Raw genomic sequence first — 20,337 nt, forward strand, 5'->3', positions numbered from 1 at the left:
CAGTGGTGCAGTTCTGACACTGAAAACATTATTTTGCCGAATTAAAAGCCTTCCTCCTGGCTGAATCAATAGGACCGGAAAAGTCCTCCTGAGTGGAGGAATCAATACGTAAAGAGAGTCTCCCTGGTCTCATAATACAAGTGCCTCCTTATGGAAAGGCCAGGAGGGAATTTAAAATTAACTTTCCCCTGATCCCTCTTGTCCGCAAGCCAAAGATTAATATCTTTCAATGCGTAAAGAGAGTCTCCCTGGTCTCATAATACAAGTGCCTCCTTATGGAAAGGCGAGGAGGGAATTTAAAATTAAAATTTCCCCTGATCCCTCTTGTCCGCAAGCCAAAGATTAATATCTTTCAAGGCTCTGTGAGCAGAAAAGGAAAGGACTAGTGTAGGTCATTTTGACAAATCTTTAGAAAGGGTGGCTCAGGCCTTTAGATGAAAAGTGGCCAAGGTCTTTAAAAGAAGTATGTGCAAGTCTCTTGCAGAAAAGTGGCTCAGGTTTTTAGATGTGCAGCTCAGGTCTTTAGAAGAAGAGTGGCCCAGGTGCTTAGAAGATGAGGTCTATCTATTTGTAAAATTGTGACTTGTGTCCTTGCTTGATGAATGGCACAAAAATGCTTTGATCAACTCGCAAAGAGCAGATATGTCCCTTTGAGTAGGAACAGCATTACAAAGATGAATAGCTTTTATCAACTGGTACGGGCAGTCCCCAGTTTACAGAGGGGGTTCCATTCCTGGCATTGCGCTGTAACCTGAAAAACGCTGCTAACCAGAATATCATAATAATAATGGTATAAATGGCACTTACTGTACCTTATGGTGTACAGGGCCGTCAAACCACTTAGTGCTGTAAGATCAGGTTAACAGGGCCGTGAGCCAAGCGCCAGAAAGTTGGAACGCCATAACCCGAGACTGCTGTAACCTGGGGACTGCCTGTAAAGAGCAGCTAGGTCCTTTTGAGGATGAGTGGTGTTGCATTTTAATTGTGAATAGTAGTAATCTACCATACCTGGACTATTAACACCAAATGCCTGCCCTATTGGCCTATGCAGTAAATATCTTTGTTAAACTTAAATAATTTAACAGCAATTTACCTTCATGCAAAGCATTGAACATAAAGAACTTAAAACCTATAATTTTTATTTAATCAGGATAAAAAAATTATTATAATGGATTTATCGTGAAATATTTATATACTAATAATTGGGGAAGAAACATGTATGCCAACATTTAGAAACCTACTTGAATTTCACAGTGTAAGCATGAGCAAATACTTTCACACTTGAGAGTGATCTGAAGTCAACCTTCATTGGATAACATAGAGCATTCGGCCTCTGGATACGAATCTTCTTGATTGCTTGCTCTGCTTTATCTAAATCTCTACAAGCAAATATAACTGTACATCCGTGGAAAGCTAAAGACCGAGCAGTTTCAAAACCTGAAAAAGAAAATGACTCTTTGGAATACAATACTTTCAGTCAATGAAAAATACAAAACCATCCTTCAATCACTTTCCACATATAATTTACAACTGCATGAAATAGTGAATTACGGGTAAGGAGATTACCCCCATATACCAATATACAAGTTACAACTAAGGAACTCTGTTCAAGATGTCATGCATGGCAATTTTTTTTTCTTTTTTTTTTTGCATTATTTTACAAGTGTTTTTTCTAGGTTTCAGTGTCATTAGATATAAAAAGTAGTCACTGGAAAATAAAATATGTAACTGGATGCTAGGGTTTCAGTCACTGAGCTACTGTCTTAGCCAAGGAGAATTCCTAAACTGGGTTAGGGACAGTCAAATTCAATATTCTGCCATAGTGGTGCGACGCTCGCCACACACTAATTTTACAGTGTAGAGAGCGCATGAGTTTCAACCAAATGGATGTGCAATAACAGACTTTTGAATATGACTGTACCAAGAAGCTGTGCACAACTCCATTTTTCTCGATCACAGCGCAGCACTATCCTGAATGTCAAACAAAGCAAGCAAAGTCTTTTGTCCTTATTATATACTTAACTATACAGCATTAAGTACTAAAGTCTACAGACTTTAATTGTTCAGTGTAACTTTTCTAGTAATTAAATGTGTGACATTAAAGTTTATAATTAAAGTATAAAAATGTCTACATCTTTAGTAATTAACATGATAAAGCTTCAAGTAGATAAGGGCCTGTCTCCTTACATCCTTACAATGTGAGAATTTTCTCCAACACCTGAAAACATCACACTTACTCTTCACTGGAGTCAGCTTTCACTCTCAAGCCTTCTTGCCTTACTAAGACGGGTGAGGGATTACTGCATTAGTTCTCTGCTGAGATAACTTCTATCTTTTTTATGCTCCGCTGTTTTCTTTACTAACCTAACTAGCATTTCCTTATGCCCCCTTGTTACTGGACCAGCTGACTAATTCTTCGACTCTAGGCCTTCCCTCTTACTTGATATGATTGTAGCAATATTGCCATTAGGTCATTTCTCTGAATTGAAAAGAAACGTATGATAAAATACGCTCTACTTCATGGTAACTCAATGCATTAGCGCTGACCACATTTTCATAAGGTGGTGTGGAATTCAAACATACCTGGAGTTTGCTCCGTTCATTGGCGTTTTTCATCTTTTTTCTTATTTATGTAAAGGCTTTCAGAAAAATAAACTACAAGAATACTACACAACGGCACGGTTAAGAAGTCGTTGCAGTCATTACAATATATACATCTGGTGAAAGTGACCTCTGGATACCATGCACGAATAGTTCGGTCTAAAATAATATTTATTTGAACTTGGCAGAGATGAACACACGCAAGTCAAAATAAATGCCTATTCCCGTAAACTAACTTTTCATTCTCTGTAAAGTTCTCGTTCACCTTTTCCCTATTATACTATTTATTAACTGTCTAAAATAGATTGAGTAAACTCAGATTCGTTACCTACTATTGATGATGAACTTTATTTAAATGGAGAAATTTCCAGAAATCAAATATAAGGAGAACAGAATTTGTATTGTCTGTGTGTATGTTATTATTATGATTATTAAAATAGTTGAACCAGACCACTGCGCTGATTAACGGCTTTCATAGGGCTAACAAGGTTCAGGACAAATAAGAAAAGAGTAATGTAATGATAAAAATCAAAACAAGTTAAGAATTTTAAGATTCATATTTTTTATCAATTGAATGCCCCACGGGTTTCTGTACGTTAATTAATTCATTTTTTTATATTTTATCAATTAAATTACAGCTCCTCGTGAATATCAATATTGAAAAAATTGAAAATGCTTAAGATCCTGATAAAATTTCACCAATATATCTATTTCCGAAATCTTGAACCCGTCACTGGTTATATTTTAGACATTCACACAACACATGTTTAACTCATATCATCACTGCATTCTGAGGAATGAGCATTTGCGAGCAGAGTCAGGTGGGCTGCTCACTCATCAAGTGTCCACGTGTCAGACGAGGATGATGGCATATTCGGAGGAAATGTGTCCGAATTACTTGTGTATGTCTCTCTCTCTCTCTCTGGTTTGATGAATTCCATTTTCCAACACTAGGTTTCATTTGTTTTAATTTATTATCTTCAGGCTCTTCATTCCATATATTTTTCCATTTATTCATATAGTACCCATTTTTATATGTGTTACACAATCATCAAGAGGGTTAATTATATTTTGTTCTTGTCATTTGGCTGCTTCTTCGGCTGATTCATCAGCCTCTTCATTCCCCTTAATTGATCCCTACACGAGCAGAGGGAACCACATATTTCTAGTTTTCCCTTTATTATACAACTTGTTTTATCAACTTTATTTGTTGTACAATGTTATTTTGCGGTTTTCAACTTTGAATGGCTCCTATGGCGTTTCCTGAGTCGCTAAAAATAACAAAGTGATTACATGAGGTTTCTTTACTTATTTTTATGGCTGATACTACTGCAAACAACTCTGCTGTGAATACGGAGGCATCACTGGTAGAGAGAACTGAAATGTTTTGCCTTGGGATAATGCTTAAGGAAAATTATTATTTTAATATACATGAAGCATTATGTGTTAAAGAATATGATACGATATGATATTTAAATTCCTGAAGTTGCGAAGCACTATCGAGTTGCCCCTCCAATCATTTCCCAACGACCCGACCAACTTCAAATAGACCCTTGCACCTGTCACCCTTTAGCTGCACTGGTTCTGAAATAGCCATTAACCATCTAACAAAGCTCATCATTAAGCTTTAACGTGATTAGTTTGTTTAAGGCGAGTATTGATAGGCGGTTTTAAAAGCTTATTATGGTTTTCATTATGCTTTTCACGTTTAATGATGACCTATCCAAATTTCAGGTGATTACCGAACGAAGTTAGGCACACTACGTTCAAATTCAAATTCAAATACAAATAGTTTATTGACATAAAAATACACCAAATGGAATGCATAAGTATGCTTATGCATTCCCTTCCAAGTAAGACAAAAATCAATTTACCACATTAGTTAATTATTCCAAGACAACTTGGGAAACTTTTGAACAATCATTTCAGTTACATTGTTATTAATCAGAAAACAAACCATTTCGGATACACTAGTTACTGTTCTTTCTCAATTCTAGAAGTTCAAAACACTCCAACATATAATGCTCTAAAGATTGAGAGAATGCCTCGCCGCACAATCTACAAGGTTTGCCATTATCATCAACTGCCAACAATTATTATAACCTAGCCTTAGCCTCATATTAAATGTATCAAGTTTAGATGAAGACTTTCCATAAGTTATACGGGTGTTTTCACTCACATAAAGGTAGTGCATCATACTAGCACTACATTCTTCTAGAATTCTAACTGCATTTTCCGCTTCCCAAACATTTTGTTTTTGTTTTATTCCTTTTTTAATTCTATTAAGGCTCATAATGCTCTCAATATCAACCATAGGTCTTTATGTTGCCTGTTTGGCCAAGCTGTTCAGCAACTTCATTTAATGGAATACCAATATGAGAAGGGATAAAAAAAATTTAACGAAAAGTCACTTCTCTTTAACATCACAAAGCAACATCTTGCAGTGAATAACAATAGCATTATTAGTAGGAGTTTTAATGTTCAGAGCAAATAATGCAATTTGAGAGTCATTAAAACAAATGGCATGCAACTAAGCCGCCGCAGAGGAAGTATTATCCTCAATCCTCTTAGAAATCACTTCATCAACATTAATGTCATTGTCATAATAAGTACTCGCTAATGATGAACCCACAGCTATCTTTGCATACTACGTTGTGTAGCTACTCCCCAGCCGCTATTTCCCATCATTAGTTGCCGTAAATTCTTCAGGACCACAAACATACAGTTAATTAATGAGAACCTCATGAGTTTATTTAGGTGTCAATGGTCACTTGAGGGAAATTTCTCAGTGCATGTTGGAGTCTTATCATTATACTGGTTATACTTTGTGTTTACTTGGAACCTCTGGTTTATAAGTATTTTAGTGTGACTAGTAAAATATTTAGTTCAACTGCTGTAGCATGTCCCACTCCGTATTGTGATTTAGATCTGTCTGTATATATTGCGTAATGCGTTGTCTGCGGTGTTCTGGGGCACATCTTGACAAATATTAGAAGTGTGTGCAAACACTCATTTTATTTTGTTCTAAAGGGTCCACAATAATGCAAAGTGTAAAAAGTCCGTGTACAATTTTGAGGACCTTACAGAAAGCTTTCAAACCCTTCCCTGGGTTCATCTTCAGTCTAAAACCATTTTGGACTGAAGATGAACCCAGGGAAGGGTTCGAAAGCTTTCTGTAAAGTCCTCAAAATTATACATGGACTTTTTACACTTTGCATTATTGTGGACCCTTTAGAACATTATATATACTCTCGTAATAGAGAGTTTTTCCCTACTCATTTTATTCGTAGTCCAAGGAGGAGGCAATTTTACCACTGAAGGTAATGGCAAACAGCATTTTAGCTAACAGAGTACAGGTGGTGAATGATTGTTTATAAAACATCTACTTTATAATTCAAATAATGTTTGGTTGGTAAATTACTTGTTTGAATTTTTAGGGCGCTTTTAATAGTTATTAATGCTCTGTGGAGAGAGAGAGACAGAGTGCAGAGCACCACGTTCAACTTGCAAGATGAGTTGATGATGATCCAAAGGCTCCTGAACATATTCTAAGGCCTCCGTTATGAACTGGGTCTAACGTTTTCAGCGTTTCGTGTGATCCTGAGCCACATATCTCACTTCTATAACCAATGACAGACAGCACTGTTGCTTTATGCAGTGCAGTAACGGTATGTCTATTGGCTCCCCAAGTAGTGTTCGATAATTTGTTTTTTATTAGATTTAATGTTCCTTTACATTTTGATTTCGTGTGTTAAGTGGGCTTTCTAATTCAGGTGATTACCAAATACTAATCCTCAAAATTTTGCTGTTTGGCTAATTAGTATACTAGGGTTTCTGATTTCCAAATCTATTTCTTCATTTTTTTCAATATTTTTCATTTTTGATAAAACCTTGATCGCTTGAATGTCAAGCCTACAGATGAGGCCCTTTCATCAATTTTTATTATGGTTTTATTAGTGATTCGTTTTGCATGTTATATGCGAGATGCTAAATAATATATGGCAAAAATCATCCATATACAGGTTACTTTTTATTCCAATATGTTGATTACCACTGACATCATTTATTGCTCAGGTGAACAATGTGCCATTTAGGACGCTTCCTCGTGGAACACCATTTTCAAGTGGAAATGTTTTTGACAAAATATCTTGAATTCTCACCTGACAAGTGTGATCTGTCATGGAATGTTGGATAAACCGAGGTCAATGTCCACGGATGCTGTTTTTAAATAACGTTCCTCGAAGTACCATGTTAGTCAAGCATATACCATTTTCTCTGGCAATTTGCTTAAGCAGCCAGCTTGTTAAAGAAATTGGTCTGTAATTATTTACATTACTGGGATTCTTTCCAGGTTTTGATATAGAAATTATTATTACAATAAGATATTTATCAGGTAATAAATTTCGAAGCCATAAATGAATATAAAACTGTAAAAGGTATGACTTTGTCAAAGGTGCTACATGGCACATCATCTCGAAACAAATACTGTGTTTGTGTGTGCCGTTGTGGGCTCGTGGGGGACGCCCCAGAGCCCAGCCAATAGTAAAAGGAACAGTGGAGGATGTGAATATCCCAATTTTTATTGATACAGGATCTTTTGTGAATTTGATGGACCATGATCTGTATCAGTTCATGTTCTCCCATTACCCTTTGAAACCCTCAACGGAGACAGTGTGTGCTGTGCAAGCCCATAACTAAATACAATAGGTTTCATTAGAATACGGTTTACTCTTGGTGATAGAGTGTCAACAGAACCATTTTTGGTTATAAAAGGGGTTGTGTTGGGCAACAAACTTTTACTGGGCCATCCTGCATGTAGAAGAAAGGATATTGGTCCATACAGGTGTTAGTGGTATAACAGTTGGAATACCAGATGTTTTTATCCCTTATGAGGACGCAAATGGAACTAAGGATATGGGGATAGTGAAAATGGGGGTGCTATTGGCAGTGTTAATGGTAATGATACCAAGGATACGGGGAGCGGTGATACCGGAACCCACACTGATGATACGGGGAATAACAGCGGTGGAGTCGGTGATGATAAACGGGATATTGAGGGCCACGGTAGTAACAATTTTGGCAGTTTTATCAATTTTGGCAGTTTTAACAATGATGGTGTGGGTGGTGATACTAATACTAATACTATTACTGATACTAACAATGGGGTCACGGTGGATGCAATGAGAACCATGGGCAGTGATATTTATGGGGACGTGGAACAGGGAGATACTAACCACAAATATAAATGTGTTTTATCAGCGGGTGTTATTTTAATTCCAGGTACAAAGACTATGGTAAAATTCAAGCTGAGGGAAGTGAAAAAGCCCAGGGAAGTATGAGTAATTAAGGGTAACGAGAAACTAAGAGGGGTTATTAGCACCGTATTGGTGAACAGAGTATCAAACACTGGTGTTACATGGCTGGAATTATTGAACTGTAATGATACAGTTAGGAAATATCAGAATACATATGTGGTAGACCTCCAAGATTGGAGTATTGACAGTCGTTCAGTGGCTATTGTAGAGGGGAAAACTGAGTTTTCAGAGGCAGAAATGCAATCAAGGAAGAAAATATTTAGAGAACATTTAGCTAATGCTGATTACAAAGAGCATACAGAAGTGGTAAGCGAACTTTTGACAGAATTTGGGGACACAGTAGCTTTACGAGAGGATAAACTGGGATTGACTAACGTGTTACAACATATGGTAAACTTGAGGAAGGTACGAAACCCATTTTTACTCCTGCATACCGCATACCCTTCAAAATCAGAGAACAGGTAGAAAAAGAGGTCAGTAAATGGGAAGAGGAAGGAATCATTAGACCTAGTGCGTCTCCATGCAACTTTCCTCTGTTAGCAGTGCCTAAGAAGGACGGTTCTCTCCAAGTATGTGTCGATTTTAGACGTTTGAACGAGAGAAGACAATTCCTGACCATTACCCAGTCACGTGCATACCGGATCTTTTTGTAGAAATTGGGGACATAACGTTTATAGCTCAATTGATTTAGTGCACGATTTTTTGCAGGTCCCTCTTGGCGAAAATGGCAAGGAATATATTGCTTTTTCAGTGCCCAAGGGAGACTATGAATTTACGCGGATGCCTTTCAGTTTGTCAGGTAGTCCTATGACCTTTATGAGGTTAGTAAACACAGTTTTGCACGGGTTATTGGGTAAAAATGATTTTGTACATGGATGATAAATTAATTGCTACAGACTCGATCGTACAACACTTAGAAGTGCTTAAGGAAGTACTTAGGAGACTTAGGTTAACAGGATTGAAAATTAAGCTAAGTGTTCCTTCTTGAAGAAACAAATTACATATTTAGGTCATGTCATATCTAAAGAGGGAGTTAGAGTAAATGCCGATAAAGTCAATGCAATTGCAGATTTCTGGGCCCAGCCTGTATCGCTCCGTGAAATGTCCCTTTAGCACACATTTCTAAGGTATAAATATTGCTATAATACCAGAGAAAAAAGCTAATATGGAAATGCCAGAGTATTCTGGCTCGCTCACCTTACTTAAGGTGTCGGTATGGTTTCTGGGGTGAGTGAAACCACTACCAGAGGTCCTTTGCCATTTAGATTCATCCCTCTTCAATATCCCTCATCTACAGAGGAGCCGATCTAAGGCCCACTACCCACTACCGTTATGGCTAGCGCCTCTGACGTCATTCCTTTCTATAGCACAACCCACACCACGCATGTTTTTTTCTTCTCTGTGTTGTGTTTTTCGTGGAATTCTTTATCCATCGTCATGGAACGTCAAGCTGCTGCTGCATCCAAGTTAAGTACTACTATTAATGTTTGACACTATTTAGGGGCTGCCCTGGGCACGTTTAACTGAATTATTTAGGTTTTATGGACGGCGTCCCATGCGGCACTGTCTCCACGCCGCCATTCTCGGCTCGCTCCCGCGTGTTACTTTGTTTCGTGCCCCATTTGGTCCCCTATACCGTTTGGGCTCAATTCTTGTTTAGCAGTACATTCCTATAATTTCAATGATGCATTTATTGATGTTTTGTTGTTTTATCCACACGGGGGATGTTATCCAAGCTCGCGCTCAGCTCGTAGCCTACGTCGTTTCCTTTCAGCTCAGAATTTCATGCATGCATGTTTATTTTAGTTGTCAGGTTATCTCTTCGTTAGGCACCCTTACTGAAGGACTCTGGTTCTTCTCCCTTGTCCTCGAGCCACCCTGGCCACCTGCCCCGCGTTTTTTCGTCACGGCATATAGGCTAGCTGCTCGGAGTCGCCAGGCTCGACCATCCTTCCCGGTTGGCTCGACCCAGCTTCTCCAGGACATTACTCTTTCTCTACCATCTAAATTTTTCTTCCTTTCCCCCCGTGTTAGGATAGGATGTTTATTTTGTATATCACATGCTCCTTGAGACGGCTTTGGTTGGCCTATAGGCCTCCTTAGATCGCCTGGCCTTTCTCACCGCGTGGATGATCACCCGGCCGAGAGAGTTCCAGGCGACCGCGTATGAGCCATCCCGCGTCAGCCCTTCCAGTCCCTCTCCCCCCACCTTGGGGGGAGGTACACTCGCTCATGCTGTCTCAGGCAGCCGATCCGAGCATCCTCCCTTCCCCCCCTCTCTCGAGGGGAACAGGGGAGGTGGCTGGAGGGCTCTCGACGAGCGGGTCAGCTTCCCTGCTGCTCTCCCCAGTAGAGTAGGGGGGAGCCCTGCTTGGCCGAGCCTCGGTTGGCCACCAGGCTCGGTTGGGCTCGGCTCTCCTCGGCTCTCGGGTCGCGTTCTCCTGCCGCTAGTCACCATCCCCTCCCGCTCCGGCGGATTCAGGACCCAGGCACAGCCAGGTCCGCCTTAGGTTGGTGAACTGCTGGGGAGGCTCCAGCCTCCCTACAAGAGTACGCTTGTTGCATGCATGGTATTACATATATGACATCCATTATCTATAGTTTAAGGGGGCCGGCCGGAACCCCTATATATGGTGGTATAGGGCAAAAAATGCAAAGTCATGAAAAAATTCATGGAGCTTCATATGGCAATTGAGAATACGTATACGAAATATTTCGTCAAAATTCCTCTTACTTTCGTAGTTACAGGGTAATTAGTAAACATAACTCAATAAGCCTAAAACATTCATCCATACAAGAAAATGCAATATTTCTTCTGTTATCGTAAATTTTGATAATTATTGGCAAAGAAATTGTGAGAAATGGCATCTGTAGAGATTCCGTGGCTCGCAGAAGTGTCTGAAGCGAGTATCTGGTTCAATCATGATTCAGTTGGACCTTAGACGTCAAGTAGATTACACGTTCGAGTTTCACCTCGTGACATTGTTTCGTTTTTTTTTTTTTTATAAATTTTTATCTCGTGATTTATAGGGTTTATTTTTTTACCATATTGAAAAATTCATATCTAGCAAAAAAATGACTTTTAGAAAAAAAACTCTCCATTTGATTGGAGGTCGACATCAGGTCTATATATGGTAGTAATCCCAGGTCTTAATATTAAATATCAAGGGAGGAGATAGAATTTGAAAAATGGTTATTTTCGGGATAAACTGCCCTAGCGTCACAAAACCGAAGGTCAGAGGCGAAAATCATATGCGGTTTGGAGATGTCCCAAGTCACCTTATTAAGTGGTATGAATGTCAAAGTCCTGTCGTTAAAAAACGGCATTAGCCGGCCGGCCCCCTTAAGTTTGGTGGAGTTCCGCAACCCCACCAGGGATAATCCCCAACTTATCGTAGTTTTAAGTTCCTCGACGGCGGAGTTATCAAACTCCGCCATTTTGTGTTGGTCTCCTCCTGCTCCTCACCCGGTGTTTGTTCGGACTACTCCTCGCTCCGGCGTATGGATTAGGTGGTTATCCTGATTCAGTGACTACATTGTTCTCCGGCATCGCCGGAGACACACTGTTTCAAGCAGTTCTACCGATCCTGTCAGACGACTCATCACAATACACGGCCAAAGAGCAGGTAGAGACTGAACCTTGTTACTTATTAACACCGGAACACTCCTGCGTTATGACATATCACAATCACGGACTTAGTCCGAAAGGTTAGTGGTGATACTCATGTATCATTTCACTTGCAGGTCACCCATTGTATGGAGTCAGGCTGTAATGCCATACTGCAAGACCCCTGTGGGCACGAGGTCTGCCGGACCCACGCCACTTGCGCGATCCGCTTCAACGAGTCCCTGGTATGGCACCATGAGAGTTGCCTTATATGTTACGAGCTCGTAGACCAAGTCTCCTCTGAGGTAGGTGGCGTTTCAAAGTCTGCACAGTAATACAATGAGTGCCAATGACGGCTATATTCTTTGATATGTCCATTAGGTTAAGTTACAGTTTAATTTAAGTAATCTTAAGTATTAATACAAACCCTCTCTTTCAGGGCACACAAGCGATCCGGGAGACTGCTCTTGCCACCCTGAAGGCCTGGGTTGGTGGGTTTGGTCGCAATATCACCAAGGGCCAACCCTACATCCTCTCCAAGGAGATGGTCACTCTAATCTTCCCCGGCGGGAAGAGTACCTCTTACGTGGACCCCGAAGTGGCAACTCCCCTGATCGCTTCCATCCAAGAGGAAGTTTCTCAGCCCTCGGAGGAGGCTGCTTTGCAGGAAGTCGTGAAGGAAGTAGCTGCCCTGGACCTAGACCTCGAGCCCATGGCTGTTGAAGGCACAGGTAAGAATGTGAGTGAGGCAGGTACTGTAGGGGCTCAAGAGCTTTCCTTGAGTCCATCTAGAGCTTCTTCCCTTCTACTTCAACCTCTTTCCAGGGATTCACCGGGGGGCTTCAGTCGGTCAGACCGAAGTCCACCTTGGCGATCCCTAAAGTCAAAGGCAAGCGAGACTTTAAAACGCTGCAGAAGTCCCTGTCGAAGAAGTCAGGTACCAGCCTTGCCCATCCCGGAGCTGACAAGGCTCACCATCCCGGAGCTGACAAGGCTAAGCTGACTTCTCACTCTAAAGGGTCGAGGTCTAAGTCTTCTAAGGAGAGGGCTCAGCCCTCCTCCTCCGACCCTGAGGCATCCACCTCAAAAGGAGCCAGACCCAGGACTCCTAAGGAGAAGGTAGAACCTTCCCCCTTTGACCCCGACACCTTCTCTGCAAATATTTCGGCCAATATTATGCAGCAGATGGGAAGCATGGTCGGGAACTTGGTACAATCCAAGTTCCAGATGTTTGTACAATTGTCATCTTCTCTAGAGGAGTCAGGGCAGTCTATCCGGGCTATCTCGGACAGGTTGGTTACCCAGGAGAACCTTATTGCAGGTCTCCGGGAAAATGCTTTGACAGGACTTCCACAGTCCGGCCTGGCAGCTCAGAGCTTGCTAATGCCGGACTCGTCTACCCTTCCTGCCTTTACCCCGAACAACCCTTGGAGGGTGGCTTCTTATGCTCCTTATGTGGACGGCATGCTGACGATCGAGGGCTGCGGAACTCGAAGGATTGAGGACTTCGAGTTCCATCCGCAAGAATTACAGCCCCCTTTCATAGGCTATGTCCGCCTCACAGAAGCAGCTATGAGGAGGGAAGACAAGGTCCCGAAAGAGACAGTAATTCTTTCCCGAGATCAGGCGCAGCAGGCATGGGTGCGTAACCTGGAGGAGTGGCAGTGCACCAATACCAAGGTTACAACATTTAAGAGCCCCTTCATGATCTTCACCGTGGACGAGGATACACCCATCCCGTTCATATCGAAGGTGGCAGAATTGACTCTGCAAGCTGCAATGAAGGACGAGCCCATGTCCCAGCTCCGGGAGACAGAACCGACTTCCCTCCTGCTCCCCGGAACTGATGATCACTGGGTAGATCTTCCGGCCACTTTTTTGGTGGGTAAGCTGAAGCCGGACTGCGCCATCACTCTATTCAGCGAGAGATTGCCCAGGCTGTCAGACAAACTCATCCAGACTGAGTATGATGCCAGGATGAGGCTGTGCAGGTCCCTCAATTCACTAGTTATGACGGAGGTATCGGCTCTAATCTACGGAGAAGAGACGTTATTCAAGATCATTGCCAAGTCACTTTTGTACTCTATGCAATGTGACTTGTATGATTTCGTCATAGCTAGACGAAATTGCAGGAAACATGTACTGGCGGAGGCCACGATCCGCCATGAGCCTAATAAGCTTTTAGCCTCATCCATTTGGGGCTCTGACCTCTTCCCGGCCTCTGTAGTGAACGAAGTTCACTGCGAGGCAGTCAGGTTTAATCAGAGTCTAAGGGTTCGCTGGGGACCGGTCTCCAAACGGAAACCGGAGTCCGCTGGATCGAATCCCAAGTCGAAAAAGAAGCCTAGGAAATTCCAGCCCTTCCAGGCTCCTCAACAGCAGACTCTGGTACAGGCGGTTCCAGTATCCCAAGTACTGCAACCTTCGACTTCTAAGACACAGCCACAATAGCAGTTTGTGCTGCTGACACAATCGCCGCAACAGGCACAGGCTTCGACCTCCTACACTGTCTCCCCTGCCTACAACCCAGTGTTTGAAAGCCAGTCCTTTCAGACCTTCAACAGGTTTGGCAGAGGTAGCAGAGCTAGAGGCGCCTTCCGTCAATGGGGCGGCGGAAGAGCCTCTAACCGAGGCAAGGGTTCCCGAGGAAGACGTGGTGCACGCCCTTCCTCAAACCAGTGAGAATCCCCAGGTAGGAGGGAGACTGTTCCTCTTTCGTCACCGTTGGAGGTTCAGCAAATGGGCCCAAAGCAATGTGTCCAAAGGTCTAGGATAGAGTTGGCTCAAAGGTCCCCCTCCATCCAACACCTTTTATCAGCAACCAACAGCGGAATTGGTAGAATACTCTCAGGAACTCCTTCAAAAAGGAGTAGTGTCATGAGTCAAGCATTTAAAATTTCAAGGTTGCCTTGTTGGACTCAAAACAAGCGAAGAATAATTCTAGACTTGTCCCGTCTGAACTTATTCATTCGTTGCGACAAGTTCTGGATGCTGACCATTTCGCAGGTGCGGACCTTACTTCCCCTTGGGGCCATCACCACCTCTATAGATCTTACAGATGCCTACTTTCATGTTCCAGTAGCAAGACACTTCCGCCCATTTCTAGGCTTCAGACTAGGAAAGCAGGCCTACTCTTTCAAAGTAATGCCATTCAGGCTCAACGTAGCCCCCAGGATATTTACAAAACTGGCGGAGACAGTTGTTCAAGAACTAAGGTCTCAAGGAATAATGCTAGTAGCTTATCTGGATGATTGGCTCGTGTGGGTCACAAGCATCGAAGCATGTCGCAAAGCAACGGTCAAAGTAATCCTGTTTCTGGAACATCTAGGCTTCCAGATAAACAGAACCAAGTCCCGTCTAACACCAGAGTCCCGCTTCCAGCGGCTAGGAATTCAATGGGACTTGAACTCCCATACTCTATCAATTCCGCCGTTGAAAAGGAGAGAAATAGCCAAAGCAACCAGACAATTTCTCAAGTTGCAAACAGACGTCCCACGGGATGGAACCCAAGAAGAATCTTGGGTTCTCTACCAATTCGCTTCAGTAACGGACGTTCTACTAAAGCCAGACTAAAGGACATAAACCTGGGTTTGGCGATCAAAGCAAACAAGAGATTCCGGGACAAACTGGCTCCTATCCCGGCGATCTTACGGAAGAGACTCCGCCCGTGGATGGAGATCAAGAATTTGTCAAAGACAATTCCGCTGCAATTCCCTCCGCCAGCCTTAGTGATCCACACAGATGCATCACTAAGTGGGTGGGGCGGTTACTCACAGTACAAAAAGGTACAGGGAACCTGGTCCCTACCATTCCGCCAGCTTCATATCAATGTACTGGAAGCTATGGCAGTGTTCCTCACCCTGAAAAAGCTTCATCCAGCCAAGAAATCTCATATCAAGTTGGTGCTGGACAATGCAGTGGTAGTACACTGCATCAACAGGGGCGGCTCCAAGTCGAGCCACGTGAACCATGTCATGATAGCCATATTTTCACTAGCAGACAGGAACAAATGGCACCTGTCAGCCACTCACCTAGGGGGAGTAAGAAACGTGGTAGCGGATGCGCTATCACGTTCAGTTCCGCTGGAGTCGGAGTGGTCCCCTGGACAAGGAAGTACATTCAGTTGGGTCTGTCAACTAGTAGCCGGGAGGTGGCTTCAAGGTAGATCCTCTTCGCCACAGAGTCGAACCACAAAACTCCCTTTTTGTTATGTGGCCCCCAACCTGGACCCTCTCTGGCTTATGCCACGGACGCTATGGCTTTATAGACTGGAATGTGTGGAAGAAGATTTACCTCTTTCCTCCAGTGAATCTTCTCTTGAAAGTCCTGAACAAACTCAGGATGTTCAAAGGTCACATTACTCTGATAGCCCCCAATTGGCCCAAGAGCAATTGGTTCCCGCTTCTACTGGAATTGGGATTCCGACCTCAACGGATTCCCAATCCCAAACTATCAAATTAGTACAAACGCGGACTGTGTTCGCTCCTCAGGAATTCAGAAAGCCCTAACTTTATGGACTTCATGAAGTTCGCAGCACAGAGGGATGCTAATATTGATCCTCAGAACATCATGTTCTTAGAATCTGATAAACGAGAATCGACCTTGCGTCAATATGATTCAGCAGTTTAAAAAACTAGCTGTATTCCTGAAGGACTCTAATGCACAAACCATGACCACGAATCTGTCCATATCCTTTTTCAGAACACTATTTGAGAAAGGTTTCAGCAGCTAGTACTATACTATACTAAGTCTGCCCTTTAAGAAGATCTTCCAGTTTGGGATTCAAAAGATAGCTAACAAATTCATATTTTCATCTATCCCAAGGCCTGCGGTAGACTCAGACCATAGGAGAGGCCCAAGTCTGTGTCATGATTTTTAAAATTATTTGTCCGTTAGATTGGCCTCGGACACTAATACGTAATGACTCATGTGGACTATATAGCTCTCGTGAGGAAAACATCATTCCTGTTAAGTACTGGGCTCAGGAGCCAGAATTTCCAACTCTCGGCTCTATCTAGAGAATCAGGTCATACAGAGTTTCTCCCTTCAGGAGAAGTGTTACTTTCTCAGATCGTCAATTTTTTGGGCTAAGAATGAGGACCCACTGGATAGATGGGCACCATGGAAAATTCTCCCACTTCCACAGGACCCGTCCTTATGTCCAGTTACTCACAAAAAGCATATCTAAGTAGAACTGCCCTAAGATCTTCAGGCCCTCTGTTTATTAGGGAAAAGGAGGCACCATTTCCTTAAAAGGAATTAGACAACAGATTTTATACTTTATAAAAACAGGCCAACCGCAGTCCTTCCCACGGGTACATGATGTTAGGTCAGTAGCTACCTCTATTAATTATTTTCAACACATGAATTTTGAAGATCTGAAGAAGTACACAGGCTGGAAATCTCCGGCAGTATTCAAACGCCAGTATCTGGAGTCCTTAGAAGCCCTTAAATTTCCAGCAGTGGCAGCCGGAAACACAGTTTCCCTGACACTGCTTAACTTAGTATAAGTAGTTTATCCTATGTCTCTCCTTACATCTCTCTTTCCTACCTGCCTCGCTAGCATTCTTGCCGTAGCTCAGTCGTCATTGTAGTCGTACTGTACCTTGGATGCCACATATTGTATATACTTGTGATACTTTCCATATGTCTTGGATCTGGGACTAGTCCCTGTTTGCATTTAGTTTTACTGTATAGTTATGTATAACTGTTACCCTTGTATATATGTGATTTAGTGTTAAGGTTCAATTTGCTCTGTTGTTACTTGTTCTGTAACCTTTTTTCTCTAGATTAATAGCAATTAACCTTAATTGATTTTGATTATCCCATCTTATTTAGTTGTGTGCTTCCTCTTTCCAAGCTTGCGGGGCCATTTCTCTGGTACTATTTCACGGAGCGACACAGGCTGAGCCCAGAAAAGGGATTTTGATGAAGGAAAAATCTATTTCTGGACAAGGACCTGTGTCGCCCAGTGAAATCCCCCTTTCCACCCCCCCCCCTTTCCTTTTTACCCCCCCTTTTTTGGCCAACTTGGGTGCTATCTGCAGGAATGACGTCAGAGCGCGCTAGCCGTAACAGTAGCAGGTAGTGGGCCTTACATCGGCTCCTCTGTAGATGAGGGATATTGAAGAAGGAAGAGACTAAATGGCAAAGGACCTCTGGTAGTGGTTTCACTCGCCCCAGAAACCATACCGACACCTTAAATAAGGTGAGCAAGGCAGAATACTCTGGCATTTCCTTATTAGCTTTTTTCTCTGGTATTATAGCAATATTTATACCTTAGAAATGTGTGCTAAAGGGACATTTCACTGGGCGACACAGGTCCTTGCCCAGAAATGGATTTTTCCTTCGTCAAAATCCCTTTTTCCTACCCCGAAATCAATGAAACAAATTATGTTATTCCTGGGAATGGCGGGGTATTTTTGTAGGTTTCTGAAAGGGTTTTCTAACAAAGCAGCTCCTGTAAAAGATATATTGCGGGAAGACATTCAATTTCGTTGGGGAGACCCGCAAAAAGTAGCTTTCAGAAACTTAAGGACGCATTAATGAATTCCCCAGTTCTGAAATTTTCAAATTTCAGCGAACCATTCACATTAGTGCCTGATGCCAGTAAAGGGGTATAGGTGCTTGCCTTATGCAAAAATTTGATGGAAAGCTCCATCCCATAGCTCTTTTTAGCAGGAAATTTAGGACAAACAAAGGCAGCAATGAAAGACTAATAGCTATTGCAGATAAAGAAGCATGTGCAATAGTATCAAGTTTGGTTCATTTTAAAATGTTGCTGATGGGGAATAAATTAAAGTTCTTACAGACCACAAGCCATTATTTGATCTTTTTAATAAACCAGATTTGTCACCCAAAATGGCTCGATGGTTTTTAACTATCAGAGACTTCGATGCAAAGCTCAAATATATAGAAGGCAAATTAAATGTAGTCGCAGATGCCTTTCGTAGAAGTTTTCATGATACGGAAGGATTTCAAGTTGGGGTGGTTACTAGTGATTCTATGCAATGGGATATAAGTCTCATAGAGCAAAGGCAAGATGAGGATGAAATTTTGGCAGATGCAAAAGTATTCCTCAGAGGAGAATCAGTCAGGAAAGGTTATAAGTTACCTTTTTCAGTTTTAGAATTAGAAGGTTATCTGTTGGGCAGGAAAATTAAATATAAATTAAGGACTAGTGAAAGTAAAGGAGACACGACACAGATTGTAATTCCGAAAGTCCTAATTCCAGTAGTTTTAGATATAGTACATTGCAGGTTTGGTAGTCCACATTTGGGGATAGAAAAAACATATAATGAGATGCGTAATAAGTATATTTGGAAAAATATGTGGAAAGATGTGGAATATTTTGTGAAAAACTGTACATATGGATATCCTAGGAAATTTTTGTGAATCTAGGTATGCGAATAAGTACCTGTTGGTAATAATAGATGAATTAATGAGGATAGTAGAAATTTTTCCACTTAAGCATAAACAGCTGAAGAAGTAGCTATAGCATTTTTCAATGGTGTCATCTGCAGATATGGCTCACCCAAGGTTTTGTTGACCAACAATGGCAGAGAATTTGTAAACAAGACTTTAGAGTGTTTGGCAGAAGTCATGGGGATACAGAAAGTTACAATTATTCCATACAGACCAGAAGCTGATGGGTTATGTGAACGAGCAAACAGGAAAGTGCTCGAAGCACTCAGGAAGTCTGTAGGAGGAAACGATAAAAACTGGGATAGATATATAGATATAGTTAGACATAACATCAATACTGTGGTCAGTGATTCCATTAAAATGTCTCCATTTGAAGCATTGTTTGGTTACCAAGCACAATGCACATTTGATTTGCTAACTATACCTCATCATGGAGAAGATACAATTGAAGAATTAATTTCCACAGCAAAGGAGAGACATGCTTGTCTCAGCCGTAATCTCAAGGGTACGACCCGAGAAATGGTGGGAAGAAGCAACGAGAAATCATTAGATGTTAAAATTACTATTGGAGACAATGTATTCCTAAAAATCAATGTGAGAAATGAACTAAATTACAAGTTAGGTCCACAGCTTTAGGGTCCTTTTAGAGTTATTGTTCAAAAGACAGGAAACAGATTTGTAGTCTTAGATGAAAAGACAGGTCGGTCAAAATTAACTCACATCTAAATTGAAAAAGATATGTAGATAATAAGAACATAACATCGAGCAGTTGCATTTTTTTTCCCTTAACAGATTTTGCAAATGGATGACGAAATGTGATTAAGCAGTCTGATGTAATATTTTTTTCCTTTCATTCTTTTACTATTTTCTTATTATGCGCAAACTGCAGCAATTTGGCATAAAAACCTGAGGTAATTATTTTCATAATGGGAAAACTGGGAGAAAAATATGGGAAATTACCAGAGTTGAAAAATATTATAAGGGGTTCGTCTGGTGATGAATTTTGGTGGTGATGATACCTGATGGTGATTTTTGTGATTTGGTGATTCCTGGTGGTGTTGATTTATTGGGGCTGATGTTTTATGGTTTTGGTGGTGAATTTTCTGTGGCCATGATTTCTGGTGGTGATCTGTGGTTTTATGAGCCAAAGGGGTGGTGATTGTGGTTCTTTGTGGTGTTATGGCTCTTGTGGGGTGGCACTAGTGCACTGCGGTTTTACGGGGCCCTATAAAGGTGTTGTATTTTATGAGGTTATATTCACCAGTGGTTATATTTGGCGGTATATAATTGTTATGGCTAATTTGTGGATTGCGATTTTCTATGGTTTATATCCCAACGAGGTAATTACTTGGGTGTTATATACATGTGGCGGTATCACAAATGGTTTAC

General features: G+C 41.7%; 1 protein-coding gene across 1 annotated transcript in view; it reads right to left on the reverse strand.

The window, feature by feature from the left end:
- Nucleotides 1-20,337, reverse strand: part of LOC135217990 (WW domain-containing oxidoreductase-like) — a 294,208-nt gene that overhangs the window by 103,448 nt on the left and 170,423 nt on the right. Inside the window, exon 5 of the mRNA XM_064254121.1 lies at nucleotides 1,242-1,437. Within this exon, the coding sequence (XP_064110191.1) occupies nucleotides 1,242-1,437 (196 nt within the window). The remainder of the gene's footprint in view (nucleotides 1-1,241; nucleotides 1,438-20,337) is intronic.

This window comes from Macrobrachium nipponense, chromosome 9, assembly GCF_015104395.2.
Source record: "Macrobrachium nipponense isolate FS-2020 chromosome 9, ASM1510439v2, whole genome shotgun sequence".
Classification (NCBI taxonomy): domain Eukaryota; kingdom Metazoa; phylum Arthropoda; class Malacostraca; order Decapoda; family Palaemonidae; genus Macrobrachium; species Macrobrachium nipponense.